Here is a 20,354-nt window from a genome sequence, read left to right as displayed (position 1 = left end):
TAGAATGTTCGAAGGTGTTTGTGATGTGTGTACCTATTTTAGATACATAAATATATACGCATTTATATGTGTCATCACATGATCGAGTGATTTTGAATTAAGAATAAAGTAATACTCAATAATATGATGATATATAAATGTGTGTATATTTATGTACTCAAAATAGGTACTCATAGTATTGCTTATATATGATACAAAAAATTAAATTTTCGATAGATAATACAAATCACAATTTAATTGTCATGTTACTCACTTAAAATAAGTAATCCGTCAAAAGCTAACTCGTTTGCTAGTCTCATCTAAAGTTTAGGATTAGTACAAGCAAGTCATAACAAGACCCTACATCCAAAACAAATTATTATTCAATTTGAACAAGTTAAATTCAAAATGGACTTCTAATTCATCGAGAGTTGAGACGCTTTTACACCAAAACTCATCTTTCTAACTATTTTTAATTTCCGATAATTCATATTCTTCTCCAACATTAGCGTTCATATCTTGAGCAAAACAAGCTTGATCTCAAAATTTTCATTTTGAATTCGAATCATACTTGAATTAACCTTTGTTTGACCAAAATCTATCTCTATTCCAAGATAGCAAAAAAGTTAAATGATATATCAAAGAATTTATTATGCAATTGAGTTTTTTATTTTTTAATCAAGAAATGGAACCACCAATTCTATCAAATAAATCAAAAATTTAATCGATTTTGAACCCATCCCTCTTTGTTGTCTTTGTTGCTTGGATATATCCACTTTAGACAATCATACCCCCCCGTGGGGGAGGCCCAAGTTCCTCTTTTCCATCTTTTGGAGTATGTACATAGTATCACGTCAAAGCATCCTTTTCCTCGTAGACTAATGAACCACAAACACCGACAAATCAGTCTAATGACTAGCATGTCAAAGGGGGCTGGATCCGGCCGTGGGCACAATTAGGCCCCCACAATGTGGTAAGGCACAGTCCACATGCACAGGCCACAAAATTGCGAACCGTGCCACATCCTTATACGTTGTGGGTCATAACGGCTTCTTAAGGTTCAGCTCCCACATCTGCCCTATCCAACCCGCAAAAAAATAATAAATAATTTTGAAATATATATAATGACAGACTAAGGCATTCGAAAGCAAGGCCCAAACCACAGGTCTTGCCATGTCACAGGCCGACAGTCCGTGGACACAGAAGGCCGCACCAAATACAACCCACTGTCATACCTACCAATGACACCAGACAGGGTGCTTTAATATCCTTTAATATCCACCATCTCTACATTGTAGTATTACTCTTTTAAGAAATGGGTGAGTAAGATCTCGCAAGCTTAATTCAAATTTTAAACAAGCAGAAAGGATTTAACTGTTTCAGTTATCATGGCATAAAAATTGGAAAGGAACTCTACTTCACACAAAATTTTAACCAAAACATATCTCTGAAGGCATTGTTGATAGCAAAATCTTAAGCTCAGCAAATCAGTTGAAATTTTAAAAATGATCAATTGCAACTCCAGCCTCTATCAAAATATTATCACCACATAGATACACATACAGAATCATTGATTTAAGATATTATGGCAAAAATACCATCTTTCAGTGGCTGCTCATCAATAGTGCAATGAGATTTTTGCATTCAGCAACAATGTCTAATCCTACCAAAGCATTTCCACACGTTCAATTTCAACATGTCATCAATCAAAAATAGGTTAGGAATTTATCAAATGAATGGTGTAAAAATGTTACCATTAATAAACACATCCAACTTGCATCCACTTTTCAAACAATAAAACTATGTGCACCAGTTTTGAAAACCCAATTAGATACCCAAATGATGTGTCATCATATGAATGGGTATTATTTTTTCTAAATTCAAAATTACATAATCACATGATAACACATCATTTGGATATTAATTGGATATTCAAAACTGATAACACATAGCACTACTCCTCTACAAATGTCATTGTTATGATGTAAGACGGGTCTACTCAACTATCACCCTTAACTCCAAATCGGCACACACAAGTAGGACAAACAAGCTTGGTAAAGCATTTGTGAAAGTACCAAAGCATGGCCAACAAAAAAGTGAACTCAAATCTCAACAATGATAACCGCAACCTAACTAAAAAGATCAACACAGATAAATTAAGATAATCTGAAATAAATACAACCAGAATATTAAAGCCTGTAATGCTATCATAGACACACTCCACAGCCCAGGAGTTGAACCATACTTTAGCATTTGCAGTCAAATCAAATGAGCTACAAGGAGAAATTGTTATTACATGAATTCAGAATCCTTCACCATTTGTAAGGTAAATCCAAGGTAACCACAAGATTCTAACTAATTATACTCAAGGAAAATACTTCCACCCCTTTCAGTTAGCTAGCAAAAATTGAGTTTTGTAACCACAAAGATTAAGTGGCCAAGAATCTAGCTGTTAATAACAACCCACCTTCTACTCTAAAGTCTTGTCACTGCTCCATTGGACTATTGGAAATTCTACCATTCATTTAACAATAATAATTCATGATCTAACAATGTATACAAACCCCGGTACAAAAGCTAAGTGTAACACTCCATCATACGATTATATGTCAATGTTTGTGACAGTATTTGTACACCTGATATTACTATACATTTGAAAGCAAATTACCTTCCAAAAATATGAACAGGTATTCCCAAATACAAACTAATGCATAATTAGTTTATTCTTGTTATTTCCAAGACTAAGCAAGCAAAAAACAATAATTAAAACTAACTTCTTAATTACTAATCGAACACAAAACACATGAGAAAATATCTGAAGCATTAAACATAGTTGAAAGAGCCTTAAGAAAAATAATCCGTCAAAATCCCAATAAGCTTAGACATGATAATTCTTTAAAGTAAAGCGCAAAAAAAAAAAAAAAAAGCAACATAAACCTCTCGCTCTAGTGTATCTTCTTCAACGATAAGATTTCTGGAACCTAGCTCTGGCACCACGTCCTCCAAACTTCTTAGGCTCACAGCGCCTTGGATCAGCAACAAGCAAAGTCCTATCATACCTAACTAGAATATCCTTAATCTCCTTCTTGCTCTGCTCGTCCACGAACTTCTGGTAAAACGCTACCAATGCCTTTGCGATGCTCTGACGGATTGCGTAGATCTGAGAAGTGTGTCCTCCTCCTTTCACTCTGATACGCATGTCAACTCCCGCGAAACGATGTCGTCCAAGCAATAGGATAGGCTCGTACGCCTTGAATCGGAGGATCTCCGGCTCCACCAACTCAATAGGGCAGCCGTTAATCTTGATCAAACCGCGCCCGCGCTTGCAGTAGGTCACGGCAACGGCCGTCTTTTTGCGGCCGAAACATTGTACGGACTCGACTTGACCAGGAGCTGAAGCAATAGCAGCCATATTTGGTGTAGCGCTTGTGTGCTTGGTGGTGACTTGAAATCCTAACAAAAGACTCCGCATGATATACCAGTCAGGAGGGGTGAAATTAGGGTTTTTAGATGGACGGCTGAGATTTTTTCTTCAAGATGCTTCAGTAGAATGCCACGTATAATTTTTTTTCTTTTATCAGCATTTCTTCAATAAGAGAATGAGATTATATTTTTTATTTGTTTATTATTTATAATATGAGCAATTCTATGTGTGCAGTGTATATTTGTTTTATACATAGTTTAGGAATACAGATTTTATTTTTAAACAAAAATCCATTTTTTTGACTTAGTTTATCTATTGCATTATCGGAACAGAGGGTATACATTACACCACGATTTTGAATAAAAAAAAAAATTCAAGAAATGACAGATTTCTAGTGTATCATAAGGGATTTGACTTCTTTGTTGATTTACGCCGATTGAATAAAAAATAATTATTGAATAAAGTATTCAACTTCAGGAATAAATCGAAAAAGAAATCTTTAGTGATTCTACTTTTTATTTTTTATAAAGAGAATAAATCTTTTTATCAAAAGATCATGAAAAAAGGGGTCCAGATCTCTTGCAGAAATGATTTGAAAGATCCAAAACAAAAAATAGTGATATTTGCTAGCAACAACATAATAAAGATAGTTAATCGATATAGATTGATTTGAAATCAGATTTAAATGTTATCATATAATTTGGTGTTATTTTTTTTTATACAAAATCATTCAATCACATAAAGATATATTATATATATACCGAAATTGTATATCAAAAATATGTAAACATAATTTTATTGCTAAAATTTAGTATAGGGATTTCTTCGCTTTCTTTCTTTGGTTTTCCCTCATTTTAGATTTTTTTTTCAACTAAATTCTTCGTGTTTCTACCTTATTTCCTCAAAATAGCTAAATCCATGGATAAAGGGTTGCCCATAGGGTTCGTCCTTTCAAGCTTCAACATCCAGTTTATATTCCATTCCGTGTTTCAGCTTACCTTTGTACAAACCAATCTGGACCAGACATATTGTTCTCACAATTGGGCCAAATGACAGGGATCGAATTCAATGAAAGACTTTTGAGAAGAATCCCTGGAATTGGAAATATGGTATTGAAAAGAGCGGGCAGTTGGATCAGTCTAACCAGGACGCAAGGGTAAGCCCAATTAGGGTTTGCCCAAAATCGAATTGACAATTTGACTACCGTCTAATCATTGAAAATTTTTTTACCCGTGATTTGATTTGGATCAACCCTAGTTACAAGATTCTTGGAATCAGATTGGATGCCGATTAGGTGAAAAGAGATAGTTCGATCTAACTAGTAATTATTTTTTTAACAGATAATGATTAAATTGATTGGTTTGATTCGATATTTAAAATCATATCCACTTGTCTACTAATTGAAAAAGCTATTTGACATCGATGAAAGTTAATTAATTATTTTAAATATTTTTTTAAAATTTATTTAAAGAGATTAAGCAAACCATCCCTGTGAACGTATCGATCTGGTTCTAAAAACATTGCGTCCAAATACTGTATAACAAGAAAGTCATTGCAATCTGATAACTAAACAGTGAAATGCTTATCGCTAAATTACAATGAAAAGATAAAATCTTGAAAGCGAAAGGGGAACCGATGATGAATGAGTCTACTTGAGAAGAAAAGAAGCCAAGCGTTTGATCATTTTCTTGGCATTTTCAGACTCATAATTCAGGATATGGAAGGCATGTTCCTCGCCCTCGACAGCAACAAGCTCCACCTCTCCAGGCCACCCACTTTCCTTCACCATGTTATAATACAGAACACATCTGTTCCACAGCTCATCCTTCTCAGCAGCGCTCACCAGCAACCGAGAACACCCCAATTGAGCCAAGCTGGGCGCATCGGGGGCACAGAAATTCATCATCGGATTATCGAGGCCGCCTGGCGCGGTTGGATACAAAAACCTCCAAACTTGATCAGACGGAATCTTATCCCTATTTTCGGTAGGCTCTGACCCAACTGGCTTAGAGCCCCAAAAATACGGGTGAGTCAAAAGACCTCCGTAGATTTTCACACCGCCAGGCAGGCTTTCTTTGCCGGCCCGCATGAGTATATTGTGCGCAACGTTGCCTCCTGAACTGTCACCGCCGACGAAAGCTTTTTCAAAGTTTCCGAAAGTTGATAGCCATGGCTCCTAATCATAATAATATTTATGCAATTAATCAATTGAATCACAATACAGCTTCTCGAACATCTAAGTTATAAAATACTTGAAATTAAAGATTTAAAGATTCAGACAAACCTGATTAAGCGACTTGATGCAGCTGCCGTCTTCGGCAACAGAATGGGAAGCAACCCATTGGAGAGCACTCCAGCAGTCTTCATAAATCCCAGGTATGGGGTTTTCAGGAGCCAGACGATACTCTATTGATATTGCGACTATTTTCGCTTCGCTAACCAGGGAGTTCATCAGTCTGGTTTCGACTAAAGAGAAGGCAGATTCAATGCAGAAGCCTCCGCCATGGTAGTAGACCAAGATTGGGAGCTTTTGAGTGGTGGGTTCGCTGAGTTTTGGAAGATAGACTCTGGCTAAGATTCTGGGGTCTTCAGAAATAGTTATGTCTTTGGACGAGACTCCAGTTTCCGGGTCTTCAGCTGACGGAGGCACAATCGGAGAGCCTCTGGTTCGCTCAACAGTGCCATCTTTGTAAACACGGAAAAATGGGGGAAGCTCTGAAACTACTTCCTTGTCTATGGAACCCATATTCAGAGATGGAAAAGATGTGTTAAGTGTGAAGAAAGGTAGCTCGGAAATGTGTTTTGACTGGCTTGATGACGTATAATATGGCATTAGTGTTGCATTTTTATAGAGCCTGCAAACCCTATCACACTTTCTACCAGACAAAACCAGTTGACCATTGTGGTGATCTCAAGATTCCGTGTTGAAATTTAGGTGCCACGACTCACGAGTGAAAATTATAATTTCGATTTAAATTTAAGGGTATTGATTATAATAAAAAAAAATTGATTAAAAATAAATAAATAAAGATAAAGATAAAAAATATCTTTGTAATAAGGAATAGAGATATATGTGTTTCCTTCCTGCTCAATCCCCATCCTCATCCTATTTCCATCTCCATCCTCATCTTTGGTTGTTTATATTAATATATTTATTTAAAATATTAATATATTTTTATAGAATTAGGTTATTTAAGTTTTTTAAATTTATTTATATTTTTATTACGCATATTAATACAGTTAATATATAATATCTATGCCATTTGAAATTGTGGGTTAGTTTTAATTTCAGTTAATTTTGCTATTTAATATATTTATATTATGTTTAAAGGGTATAGACAAAAGATTTTTTTCCCGCGTGAATTGGGAAGAGATTTTCTTTTTTGTAGAGAAGGGATGGAGAATCTTTGACATCCCTATAACAAGGACAGATAAGGGGATTGAAATCTCCTTTCCACCTCTCCCTGTTAACAGAGAAAGTTTTGACAGTTTATTCATGGGATAGCAATTTTTACTTCAAGATCACTTGGTTTTTTTAAGTTAAAAAGCCAATATTTTTAAAACTAAACCAATGGTTGAATTGGTTATCTTACTAGATCATAATTTGACTAATTCCCAAATTATTATACGTTTCCTATATATTATCAAATATTTAACATATTTTTTAAACATAAATCATATGTATTTAAAAAAAATATATTTGAAGTATTTTAACCTATTAGAAACATTATAATTGACTTGTTTTAGTCAATCAAAATCAATTCAATTCAACATTTCTCTTTCTAATTAATATTTATTTACCTTCAATGGCAAATCTTCTCTTTATAATTAATATTTGTTTACCTTTAATGATAATTATCTAATTTCCAATCAACTAGTCAATCATAATCTTTTAAAAATAATATTATAAGTATCCACTTTGAGTATACGATATATACATGCTTACATATACACATATGATTGAATATTATTTTATCTTTAATTCAAGATCATTCAATCACATATTGATACATATAAATGTGTAAATATTTATATACTTAAAATAGATACATATAATTTTATTGATCTTTTAATGTTATACACCACCACCACCATGTTGGTTTTTGTTTCTTTATAAATATATATACACAAGACAAATAAACTAGTTTTTATAAGTAAATCAGATTGGACCATGGCACCGATTGAACCAGCCAATCTGATCCAATTTTAATAGCACTATGAAAAGCTGAATTTTTAAATTTTCTTATCAAGATTTCAGATTTTTTTAAAGTTTTTTTCTATCAAAAGTATCAAACATACATAATTAATATTATTTATTTTATTTTATTTTAAAAGAAAAGTTGTTAATTTGATATTTTCAATAGGAAATAATAAAAGTTAGTCAATTTTATATATCTTTTAAACTTAAGACACAACAATAGGTTACCATCATGCTAACTCTTGCATACTCTGTTGTGCTTAGGTCAAGTTGTGGCTAGTAGACTTGGTTCATGGCACGACCTTAAGACCTAGCAATGCCTTCACATGCAAGCCCATATGCTTACGGGAGTTGGCCCGTAAAATTATAAATATTTTATATTTTACAGTTTTTACTTACCTTTGTTACGAAAGAATGTCTTTCCATCTGTTAAAATAAAAGAAAATTGAGCATATCATTTATTAGTTAAACATCCTTTTATGACTTTGAGTGTAGATACATTTAATGCATTTGTAAAAGAGTCAAAGTGATTAAATAAAATATCCCAAAAAAACAAATCCAAAACTACTATTGTATCGGCATCACATTCTCGAAAGATTACAAACCGAATATGTAGATATAATGATAAATCCATTAAAGTCATGAAAAAATTTAAAAGATAAATTTGAATATCGAATTCAATAATACTCCCAATGACTTTATAATTTAACACAACTTCGTAATGTTCAGAATTTTTTTCTAATTAAAGTAATGTGAAAGAGAAAATATTTTTCACCTTTCGTTTTTTTATAATATGCTGTTACGGTAATAATATCAGAAAAATAAATTATAAATTAATATTATATTTTCTCATCCCAGAAAATTAGACATGTCATTTATTAGTTAAACATCCTTTTATGATTTTGAGTGTAAATGCATTTGTAAGAGAGTCAAATTTTTGGGCTTATACGGTGATAGATAATGCTTATAAATACACTCTCTCCCTTGGTAATTTGATAATCCGATTTACATAAACTCTTTTTAATTCTTCACTTCAATAATATTGTTTTTCTCTCCCTTCTTTTTTGACTTCAATTTTCTTTCATTTTTGTTTAATTATATTTATAACCATCTTTTAATTATTTTAAATTTTTATCGTTTTCAATAGACGGTCCGAGAGACTGCAAGCCTTGTCCAGGACCCTCCACACATTTTCAATAATATTGTTTTTGTTGACTGGCCAACTAAATCCTTTTCGACAAATGGAGAAAATTGCAGAAGGCTTTCATCCAAATTGTACATTAATTCTCCTTTTCCATATGTTCGCAAAATACTCTCGACTCAAACTCAATCCAAATTAAAGTCGTATCAAAATATTATATCTCTAACATGAACTGCACTGACATGAACCACGTAACGGATTATTTGGCACTACGTCATAACCATCTTGCTTCTTATTAAACCAAAAAACCATGGGGCAAACAATTAAAACACACAAATGAATAACAATAATACTATATACACCCGACTTTAATAATAGGTATTTAGATGATGTGTCATCATATGATTAATTGATTTTAAATAAAAGATAAAATAATATTTAATCATATGATAATAAATAATTTAAACACTCAATTGAATATTCAAAACAAAATACATGTAACATTACCCATTTGATATTGTATCACAAAACTATTGACACTAAAAGTCAAAAACAACCGTAGCAATTTCACTAAGTCGTAGGTTTATGAACACACATCATTAAAACCCAGTATTTAAAAGGAAACTCGACAAAAATTATAACCCTAAAAAATTAAATGAGATAAGATATAGTTTTTGAAAGAACAATATTACCCCTACCGTACAGTGAGAGACTCAGTCTTCCCAGTACTCAAAACTGGGAAAGCCACATTGACATTGGAACAAACCCTAGATTGCACCTAGACATCAAATCAACTTTCTGATCATTTGAGCATAAGCGATGATGTAGAGGTAGTTATCGCATATTGGACAGTTATATGCCAGAGGCATATAAAAGCAATCTGAACATGACCCAAATTAAAATTAGTAGGCCTATTCCAATTTGTTACATGTCTTGTCATATCGAGTTAACAGGTTATCATCTCTATTTATATAGGACTTTTTTTTTGAACAATTTTTGGCACTTTGATGTGAATCCAATCAAGCAGATTAGAAGCCTACTTATTGCACAGGCAAAAGATACACCTCTGACTCTGAAGAGTTCTTAAAATACATTTCTGAGACTACAACCATCACTACCATGAAAAACAATAATGTTCTGTGAAAGCTTGAAGAAGAAACTTACAGTGAGTCTACAAACAATATACCTCTCTGGCATCAGGGACAGGAAAAGAATGATTATGAGCTCACAGAAGTCTACAAACAACACACCTCTGGCATCAGGAATGAATTATAAGCCGCCCAAATTGGCTTGATAACAGTGAGAAGATCTACTACTTTCTGTACAACATATCTAGTTAGAGTTTAAGAATCAATGACTGGCCGGCCGGCCATCTATAGCCGCATATGTTGGCTAGGTTTGGTGAGAGCTTTCGCAAAGTAATTATGGATCTCGGGTAAAATACGCTGGATCAGATGGGAATGCCTGCAAATGGTCATTGCGCAGACAATTTCAGCAAATGATGATAACATGTTATAGCAGCATTCATACAAATCTCCTCTTTTCACTCCACAGGTGACTTGACTAATTCCAAATTTCAGCAAAGGAATCACAGAAGACAGCAGAAAATATCACCGTCATTAATCTTAAGAGCCGAAGCAAATTTCATTTGACAATTTTGATATGCAAAGATGTTATCTGGAAACCCCATATTCTACAATGGGTGTAACTGAGCTGAGCCGAGTGGTGTTTGGCTTGGGCTCAAGCTCAAGACAAGATTAACTGACTCGAGATTGACTCAAAAAACTATAATTACCTTGCTTCATTTTTAAATTATTATTTAAATATCATAAATTATATTGTTTATAAATTGCTCCACATATTCAATTCAAAGCCAAGAAATAAGTAGGGGTGTATTGTAGGATTTAAAACTCTTAGGATCCTACTGATATTTTACTCAAGCGGAGCCGTGAGCTCATGAACTCACCAAGCTAACCATCCTCAAGCTTGAGCTCTACTCAAGAACTAAACACAAGCGGCTCAAGCTTGGTTCAACATTAGTCAAGCTGCGCCCAAGCAATTCATGAACAAATCACCTCAACATTAGTCAAGTCGAGCCTAAACTACTCGCAAACAACTCGCTTGAACATTAGTCAAGTCAAGACCGAGCTACTCGCAAACAACTCACCTCAATATTAGTCAAGCCAAGCCTAAGCTACTCAGGAGCAGCTCGGCTCAAGTTACAGCCCTATATTCTACTGCTAACAACTTACTTTTTTCTAGAGCTTAGTAATTTGACAATTACAAGAAAACCTTACTTTTTTCTATAGCTTAGTAATTTGACAATTACAAGAAAACCCTATATACATTTTGGACAAAAAAGAAATTAAAATAACATTACTATATTTATAAGACTAGATCAGTAACATGCCAGAATGGTAGAAGAACATACCCGGGTCTTGCACTGAGTTTATCAAACTGCTCTAAGATAAACAAGACACATGTATGCCTCAATGATATAGCATTGAAAGCTTCTGAAAGTTCATACATGCTGTAAACATTCTCCAACGTTATATCCTAAAATGAAAATAGAATATTGCATAAGATTATCACTTCCAATTTACAAGAAGCACTTAATAAAAAAAATAGAAAACAGCATTTGTAGCTCACCTGAGCAATTGTGTATTCACAGAGTCGCTTAAGTCCCTCCAAGAGATATTGATCAGCAGCTCTGAGGAGATCTTGTGCAATATCCAATGTAACATCTACAGATCCAGTGTATATAAATCTGTGTCCAGGACAAATGCAGTAAATTAGAAATGCTCAGAGGAAAGGAATTGTAAGAAACTGGAAGACACAGAAATTAGAAACCTCATCATCAACTCGAAAACCTCCCATCTAATATTAGGAATTTCAATGTCTCTAGCATCCTTCTCCTGCAAGAAAACGCCAACAGAAATTGATTAAAATGTGCATATCATTAAGGTGCCAATGCTCTGAGTCATTTTATGTCTAATTTCAGTTTTGATTTAAAGTCAAATGCGCAATCGATTGCTTAAGCTTTTATTTACAAAAAACAGTCTGAGTTCAAAGTCTAAATCAGATAAATTTTGAGCACAAAATCCATGGGTAGTCGAGGGAATCTCATATTGTTCACTAAACTAAAAAATTAATAGTGCAACTCTCCCATAGCCAACATTATGAAACCACGCATGACCCACCTCAACCCCAAGATAAAAGGGAATAAAGCATTATATACAGAAAAATACCCGGTAACCACCATCAAACATTGCACGAAATGCATCTGAAGAAGCAAGTAGACATATTCGATGGGCATAAAACCGTTTACCTGCAGCAACAGATGAAAAATTATATTGAAAGGGATTCATTCTAACAGAACTTCTATCCTGATAAACTATTAATTTTTGTTCTTCCAACACGTTCCAAATTTCAAGATAGCTGAATTACAGTATTAAACATATAACAATCAACCTTCCACTAGAAAGATAACATCTGACAAGGTAGCATTGTTTACATACTGCTCGCCTAAGTAGACCTACAGCAAGAAGAAAAACTTGAATCATTTCAAAAGGAAATAATAACCTCAAGTCTTAAATGCATATCAGAGATTTAAAAGCCTTTACCAACACAACAGAGTCAAACTCATAAATGTAAAAAATCTATTATCAAATAGATCAGAAACAACAAAAGTTAACTAGATAAAAGGAAATTTCCTCTCAACCGCACAAAGTAATTTTTTTTCTTCACTATAAACAATTTTCAAATATCTTGGAAGTGAGATATATTGTGTCATTGATGTCAAGTCAGCAAACCTTAACAGCTTATTCACAAGTCCAGAGGTAAAATAATAAGACAAAGATGTGGTAAGAGTTCCAATGTCATCTCTCTCTGAATGTCTTCATTAGATCTAATGGGGCCAGATTTTGGAGTGTTTAAAATGGGTTGAAGCAGGTTAGGGGAAAGGAAAAATTTTGTTAGGATATGGGGATACTTGTCCTTTAATTATAGGTTAGTGTTTATTATATAAAGATGGTTTAGGTTTCAAATGGTGGCAGGAGAAAAAAATATTAGGGTTTTGTAGTTTTGAGGGCACCCACCTTTGGTTGATTGTGGGAGATCTCCGGCGCCTCGAATGGCGAAAAAAGGGCAGACCTCGGATTCCTCGAACTGTGCAGTTTATCAATGTAATCCTTCCTATCAATAAAATAGTTTTTACTTCATTTTGTTTTCTGATTTATTTTGTGTTTTGTTGAATAAAGAGCTGGATTCTAACAAATTCTAAGTCAATTCATTACAGGCTTTAAAGCGCCAGATTAGAAAGAGTCACCACAACCTCCTGAACTACACTTCAGTAACCTCTAGGGTTGCTTGCAAGCATGTATTTTATGTCATTTTTCATGTGGAAAAGTGTACCTACCCTCCCCATTAAAAATCAAGTATGCAAAGGCCATGGAATGAAAAGAACTACTTCAAAAGCTCACCTGTGGTGTTGGAGAGGGGGGAGCTGCATCCATGGGAGAAGGTGTCATTGCTTTGTTGGCCAACTTGTAAAGAGCCACAGCACTGTCAAGTTGCTGTTTAGTGCTTGTAGAACCAAGAAGCCCAAGAAGCAATTCCAATCCTACAAGGTTAAAAGAAAAAAAACTAAAAACTGAGTGTACTGAGCATCTGCAAACCATACCCAAACTTCACAACACCTTAATTGCAAGTTGCAACCAATGATAAAAATTGCAAATGTATAATTAGTGAAGAATATAGCTAAGAATGCACATACCACCATTGTCAATGAATATGGTTCTCTGATCTTCAGGGGAACAAAGATGAGCAAGAGCCAAAGCAACTCGTCTTTGGACAGACTTCTCTGCCACACGCATCATGTACAACAAATGGTTCAAAACCTACACACAAGGAAGCAGGGGATGACACTCTCTTAACGCAATAACCCACTGAAACATTTAACCAAAAAAAGAATAAATGGGATAACATTTCAATCAAAGTAAAAGATTGGCAAAATATTCTCACTCGTCCATGAATCTTCTCTTCCAATCTTTTCAATGTCTTTGCTACACAATCCTTTGTTGCCTGCAACGATATTTATTTATGTACCCGTTATAGCAGGTTCAACAGGGGAAAGGATTAACAATCATTCTTTGACATAGGTAACGACAGTTGAAAAATCAGATGCATTATCCTGAAGCTAACTTTTCAAAAATGAAATGCCCAACGTACTTGAACAATAAATTCTCCATCCTGAAGCTTTTGCACACCTCCCACCCTAATAAAATCAGATACATTATCCTATGAAAGAAAATTGTACCAATAAAAATGGAGTTAATAACTTGTAAAAACAATTAAAAAATCAATTCAGTTGTAATACTTATAAGAATTTTAAAAAATTTCTATAGCATACCTCATTATCAGCAAGACCATAAAGAGCAAATGCAGCATTATGTTGCAGAGAACCATTTTTTGAATCAAGAAGCTTCAGCAATGGCACTAAACCACCATTATGAGCAATTCCAGCTTGGTTGTGTGTGTCCTGAATTCAAAAACCATTTTAAGCCAAACAGAATGTCACTTCACAAGCAATATAGTCATCTAGATTCGTTATACCATCTCATAAAGCCTGATCTGCACTGTTTAAAGCATTCATGATGGGTGACTAAGATAAGAAACTAAGATTCAATAAATAATAACCTGTGCCAATCTCCCCAAGGCAAAGGTTGACATTTCCCTCAGTTGCACATCAGGTGATTGGAGCATCTCAATTAAAGGCCGAACAGCACCCCTTTGTACAATGTGAACCTGCAAAAATTACATCTTTGAGATTGAGAATAGATAAAATACAAACAAATAAAATAAAAATTGATGGAAAATCATTGATAGATGAGAAAAGCACAGTTATGACCATGCCCCAGAAGTCATCAGGAGGCCAAAAATAATCCTCATGGGACAGACAAAAAGAAAGGTAAACTCAATTTATAAGAGATTCAGCTACAATTACTTCCTTCCAAAGTAAGATGAAAGATAAGGCAATCACTATCCACCTTGCAATCCGAATCAGTTGCAGCAAACTGTCCAAGTAATAAAGCCGCTTCCCTTTGGCTCTCAGAGCAGCAGGAGCTGTCATTCGACAAATGAAGTTAATAATTTATGAAAGGAAATAAAAGTTAAAGCATTTATTAAGGAAAACCCATAGATAATATATAAAATAAGAACTAAAAAAGAAAAGCTTCTGCAAATGTATGAGGAAAGACATCATAAGGATCCTGCACAAAAAACAAAAGGGGGAAATGAAACTTATACATACCTAAGTAAGCCGATGACAGGTTGCAATGCTCCAGCAGCAAGAACTTCTTTCTTAATATTTGGGGAAGAGTGTACAAGATTTCCAATCACTCCAACCTGCAAATCATCAAAAACCATTTCATTCTACATCCAATCTGAAGGCAAATGCAAAATATCACATTGATGTAGTTCCACAAACACACACACACACTAATTAGATCTTACTGCTTCATAATGTATGGCAGCATCTTCAGATCGAAGCATTAGAATGAGGGTAGGAAGAGCATTGCATTCCACGATCTGCCCAATATAGTATTTTTTATCATTTAAAGAGGCCAAAGCAAACCTTACAAAATGCAATTTTTAAAGAAAGGCCAATTACCTGATTTTTGTTTTCATCATTTTTAAATGCCAAAGTTCGCAGGGCTCCAGCAGCTGCTCTTTGCACCTTTGCATCAGTAAATTCAAGCAACTCAACAAGAGGTGGAATCCCACCTTCCATCCTGCTTATCCATTCCAGATGAACTTGTGATAAATATGATAACAATTGCTAAATAACAGACTTAAAAATAAAACATACATAAAATGCCAAACCTGACACGTGTTTTAATGCTGCTATTCTCATGAGCAAGGTTGGTAATAGCATCAGCAGCTCTTCTGATGACACCATTGACTGCACGGGAACCACAACTGTCCTTGTGCCTCTTCAGCAAATTCACAAGATGTGACAAGGCCCCATTGTCAGCTATAAGTTGTTGATGCTCTGGCTGTTAACAACAAAGCAAATAACAATCAACAGTTTAGCATTATGATATAGAATACTTCCCTTTAAGTTTCACCATCCAAATTTATTGCTAGTATAATAAAAACAATCATCAAATGATGCAAAACCTATGATAATAGCACTATTGGCTATACCACACAGCTAAGACTCTGAAAAAGATTTTTAAAAAAATATATATTAATGCAAGGAGATAGCATCGCCATCAGAGTAGATTGCTTACACTTTAGTCCTTTTCATTTTAGAGATGACTGGTGTGGAGGAAGGTGGAGGAGAAAAGGAGAGGAGGCATGATAAAAGCACAAGGAAAATCGATTTCCTTCAATTATGTGGAATATACAGAGAAAAGAGAATAGTATAGGAAAGTACAAGGAAGATCAATTTCCTTCAATTAATGAAAGCGAAGTCGACAGAAAATTTATTACAGTAGTAGCTGACTACAATGCAAATTTATACAAAACCTCTACTCCATGCACGCGCAATAGAGCCGTTGACAGTCAAGTGAAATCCAATCCACGAAATAATTTGATCTATGGACAACATCATTGTGGTAGAGGAATCATTACCGCAGGGCATAGAGGGGGAGGTCAACACACACACGCCGCGTACACATGGGTACATGCACACACACAACCCATTAAAAATAACCGGTCTCAATCTTTATTAGCCTAATTAGGATGATAATACTATTCCTCGAAATGTAAAATAAAATGGAGCATGCAACTGTCATTACAACAACTAAACAAGTTCACAAACGGCCTTGACCAGTATAATGCACAAAAATAACAAAAAACCATTCTTTGCTATCTAAAAAAATAAATTTCAAAATGTTATCTTCATTTCTCGTAATATTAAATTTCAACGATTTATGTGATTCTTAAAAAAGGGGTCGAAAAATGTAATATATTACATATATTCCCCCTTAACCACGAATTTATCCAAAAGAAAATGTAATAATTAGATCACCTTCACAGCGAGAAGACCAAGCGCGAAAGCGCTTCCTTTCTCCACTTCATGCTCAAACGCCTTTGTACCACGGTCAGTTTCAGTTGTCGGCGGCGCCTGCAGATGCTTCACCAGAGCCGGAACGGCACCTCCTTCAACAATCCAGTTCACAACCTCCTCTGCGACAATAAACACAAATTTTTTTTCATAAATCAGCCGTAAATAAGCGAGATCGACTAGCGTTTCGGTATTTTGAAGCTAAACTACCGTTTTTGGCGAGCTCAGCAAGGACATGAGTGGCGCGTTTGGCGGCGGCGCGATCAGCTTCGAGCCAAGAGAAAGCGGTGTTAAGGATATTAACCTGCGCACTAACCTCGCACAATAAAGCTTGCCGCGCATCGGAGGATGGTACAGAAGAAGATGAAGAAGCCTCTCGTTGTTGCTGCTGCTGTTCGTCTTCGAGGACTATTTCTTCCTCTAATTTCCGCTTTTGACCCTTCCTCTCTGGAACGCTCTGGTCGTGGCGTCTCTGCGAATCCATCAATTAAAAAACTGGAAAGGCGAAGAGAGTGGCGTGAAGAGAAATGAAACTGAGAATTGAAAACGGACGAGGAAGTAAGGGTAGTTTTGGTAATTCACTCCAACTCTTTATTTTTTTCTCTTCTTTTGTTGTGCCGTTGGACCGCCCACGTAATTTCCAGCCAGAGATTAAATAAACATAAATAAGGGCTAACGTGCGCTGCCGCTGGAATCGATGAAATGGCTAACATGCGCATAAATTGTTTGCATGGTGGAAGGAAAAGTAGGCCCCGATGATCTTTGGAGTCCACGTTTTCCAGGGTGGTCCAGTGTGGTGTGGTGCACGTTCGTAATAGGTTTCGTGGTGAACCGTATATTAGATTTTGTGGTTCGAATCATGTTATCATTTCAACGTGCCCAGGCCCGGATGTGATTCAAATCGGTTTAAATTTAAATTACAAATTTGGGTTTATGCAAAAGTAGTCTCAGTTGGAAATTAAGTAGTGTTAGCTTGACATATCCGTCTTTTTAAATATTTTTTCATATCCTTTGATGATTCCTCTTCTTTTTCATTTTCCGTTAGCTTTTTCATTTTTAACAGTTTCAAAAGCTTTTTTGATAAACTCATCATCAATCAAGCAAATCAGACTTAATCTTAATTTACTCATTTTGGATTTGATTTAAATTTCAACTAATTATTATTCAGACCCAATTTAACTCAAATCCACCTAATGTATTTGATGGGGGTGTTATGATTGTGCATTTTTCATATTATTTTAAAATTATTTAATCACTCATTTTTTACACTAATAAATCATCCAAGAGGGATATATAGTAATACAACTATAATTATTAATATTTTACTATATACGGTAGGCCAAAGGACTATTTCCCACCCAAGGTATGTTTTATCCTCAAGTTTTCCCCTTTTAATTATGAAAATATCAAATACTCACTCATGAGCAGTTAAATTTAACGGAACCCTAACACCTTAAACTTTAATCTCTTTTTCCCCCCTAACCCCTAAAAACTAACCATTTCCTCCTAGGCCAAGTTTTGAAAAATGGCATTCCCCCCCTAGGGTTTAGTTTTCAATCCCCGATGCCAAATCCGGAGCCATCGCCGACGACGAAGCCTTCCCGACGGACCACCATGCTTCGACGGCCTCTCTTCTCTCCTCTGGAACGTCGATCGGTCCAGATCTGGTGAAGACGACGACCTGAAATTTGAAGAGCTTCGTCGAGAGACGATGACGACGACGTTCGACGGCCCATATGTGGGAAGACATTCGACGTTCGTCTTCCCAGACGAAGACGACGAAGCTCTTCAAATTTCAGGTCGTCGTCTTCGCCAGATCTGGGCCAATCGGTGTTCCAGAGGAGAGAAGAGAGGCCGTCGGAGCATAGTGGTGCGTCGGAAAGGCTTCGTCGTCGGCGATGGCTCCGGATTTGGTGTCGGGGATTGAAAACTAAACCCTAGGGGGGGGAATGCTATTTTTCAAAACTTGGCCTAGGGGAAATGGTTAGTTTTTGGGGGTCAGGGGGTGAAACGGGGATTAAATTTTAATTTATTGTTAATATCACAGATAAAATGACGATTTTGCCCTTGAATCCGTTTTTTTTTAATAGCCCACGGGTAGATATTTGGTATTTCCATAGTTAAAGGGGGGAAATTTGAGAATGCAGCATACCTTGGGTGGGAAATAGTCCTTTGGCCTATACGATACATATTTTATGATACACGATACAAATAAAAAATTATACATATTATAAAGTGTATCGAATTAATATGATACATATTATTATATGGATCAATATATTTTGTAAGAGAAAACGATGACATAATAGAAATATATTTTAAAATATTTAAATATATTTATGATATTATTTAAAATGATAATATATTAATTAAAATTTTTATTATTTTATTTTATAAAAAAATCATAATAAACAATATAATATAATATTCAATATAGGATATAAAAGTTAAACAAATATTTTAAAAGCATTTGATTTTGATTCCATTTCGAAATATTTAAAAACTAACTATATTTTTTAGGAGTGGTGGTTGAGAGTGGAGGGATGATAAGATATGAACTCAGAAGTTACGCATTTATTTATTTAGATTAGAGGAAACCTAGAAATGGATTTTAACCGAATTGATTTAAATTTAAATGTATATTTGTCTCAAATGAGTCGATTTTAAATTAAAATTTTAGTTTGAATTCAATTTATTTATCTTCTAACAACACTTGCCATCTTTTGGTAATATATTCATTTCATCGATAATATTATTCTTTATATAAAAGCTTTTTAATAATATTGTACACTAAGTGTAAGCATGATTTGATTCAAATTTATAAAATTATTTAGTTTTGATTGATAATTTTTTTAAAAACAATTTTCAATTTGGGTAATTTTCTAATCGAACTAAACTATAAACCGTGTTTTTTTAAAATATACAAATATATAATTATATTTAACAAAATTTTTCAATAAGTAATTAGATGTATAACTTTTTTTCATATTTATTTTATTATTTTCTTTATATATATTTTATTTTTATTTTATATATTTATATTATATTTTAAAAAACTATAATTCAATTAATTTTATTAAATAATATATATTTAAAAGTGAATAATTTTTAATATGTTTAAACTGTATTCTAAATCGAATCAAATCTTAACTTAATTTAGTTTGTTTTGAAACATAAAATTATTGATTTGGTCTAAAAATTTTCTAAACCCTTTTTTTTTGTTAAAAAAAAATTTCAAATCAGATTATGCACATCTCTATTTTGTGTCAACTTAAACAAATTCAAATTAAACATTAAATATTTGAACCAAACTTGAACGAACACTTATTTAGATTTAATTTAGGTCAAATTCAACTCACATAGAATCCAATCAAAGGCAGAGGAAGGGATGTGACCCCCATACCTAAGTGAGTTGGACTATATTGGACATCAAGTGTAGGCCCATGCTTCTTCATCCACCAGACCTTGAAAGAATATATTTGGTTAATGGCCAAAAACTGTATTCCCACCTACAGTTTGGTGTCATTTCAAATTTAAACTT

The 20,354-nt window shown here is 34.3% G+C and overlaps 3 protein-coding genes across 3 annotated transcripts; all 3 read right to left on the bottom strand.

The window, feature by feature from the left end:
- Positions 1 to 2,783: 2,783 nt before the first annotated feature.
- Positions 2,784 to 3,466, bottom strand: LOC123210253 (40S ribosomal protein S16-like). Its single transcript, XM_044628505.1, has one exon. The coding sequence runs from the start codon at positions 3,449 to 3,451 to the stop codon at positions 2,939 to 2,941; it is 513 nt and encodes a 170-aa protein (XP_044484440.1). The 5' UTR covers positions 3,452 to 3,466; the 3' UTR covers positions 2,784 to 2,938.
- Positions 3,467 to 4,909: 1,443 nt separating this feature from the next.
- Positions 4,910 to 6,239, bottom strand: LOC123210130 (2-hydroxyisoflavanone dehydratase-like). Its single transcript, XM_044628350.1, has 2 exons — positions 5,688 to 6,239; positions 4,910 to 5,579 (listed from the first exon to the last, which is right to left on the bottom strand). Exons 1-2 carry the CDS (start codon positions 6,234 to 6,236, stop codon positions 5,052 to 5,054), a joined length of 1,077 nt encoding a protein of 358 aa, XP_044484285.1. The 5' UTR covers positions 6,237 to 6,239; the 3' UTR covers positions 4,910 to 5,051.
- Positions 6,240 to 9,753: 3,514 nt separating this feature from the next.
- On the bottom strand, positions 9,754 to 17,722 carry LOC123211794 (ARM REPEAT PROTEIN INTERACTING WITH ABF2-like). The gene is made up of 19 exons (XM_044630696.1): positions 17,024 to 17,722; positions 16,778 to 16,935; positions 15,625 to 15,797; positions 15,413 to 15,533; positions 15,256 to 15,330; positions 15,053 to 15,147; positions 14,790 to 14,865; positions 14,440 to 14,547; positions 14,153 to 14,281; positions 13,972 to 14,040; positions 13,765 to 13,824; positions 13,517 to 13,640; positions 13,224 to 13,363; positions 12,214 to 12,277; positions 11,991 to 12,070; positions 11,593 to 11,657; positions 11,392 to 11,509; positions 11,174 to 11,298; positions 9,754 to 10,206 (listed from the first exon to the last, which is right to left on the bottom strand). Exons 1-19 carry the CDS (start codon positions 17,295 to 17,297, stop codon positions 10,116 to 10,118), a joined length of 2,145 nt encoding a protein of 714 aa, XP_044486631.1. The 5' UTR covers positions 17,298 to 17,722; the 3' UTR covers positions 9,754 to 10,115.
- Between the last annotated feature and the right edge of the window lie 2,632 nt (positions 17,723 to 20,354).

The sequence above is a fragment of the Mangifera indica genome, chromosome 3, assembly GCF_011075055.1.
Source record: "Mangifera indica cultivar Alphonso chromosome 3, CATAS_Mindica_2.1, whole genome shotgun sequence".
Taxonomy (NCBI): domain Eukaryota; kingdom Viridiplantae; phylum Streptophyta; class Magnoliopsida; order Sapindales; family Anacardiaceae; genus Mangifera; species Mangifera indica.
Note: the sequence above shows the minus strand (reverse complement) of the source record. Positions and strands in the feature narration are given on the sequence as shown.

Coding starts and splice junctions, on each gene's coding strand:
- LOC123210253 (XM_044628505.1), bottom strand. CDS start 3,451: ATGCGGAGTCTTTTGTTAGGATTTCAAGTCACCACCAAGCACACAAGC.
- LOC123210130 (XM_044628350.1), bottom strand. CDS start 6,236: ATGCCATATTATACGTCATCAAGCCAGTCAAAACACATTTCCGAGCTA. Junction 5,580..5,687: donor GCATCAAGTCGCTTAATCAG/GTTTGTCTGAAT, acceptor TATTATGATTAG/GAGCCATGGCTATCAACTTT.
- LOC123211794 (XM_044630696.1), bottom strand. CDS start 17,297: ATGGATTCGCAGAGACGCCACGACCAGAGCGTTCCAGAGAGGAAGGGT. Junction 16,936..17,023: donor TGCTGAGCTCGCCAAAAACG/GTAGTTTAGCTT, acceptor TTATTGTCGCAG/AGGAGGTTGTGAACTGGATT. Junction 14,282..14,439: donor CCTTGGGGAGATTGGCACAG/GTTATTATTTAT, acceptor TTTTGAATTCAG/GACACACACAACCAAGCTGG.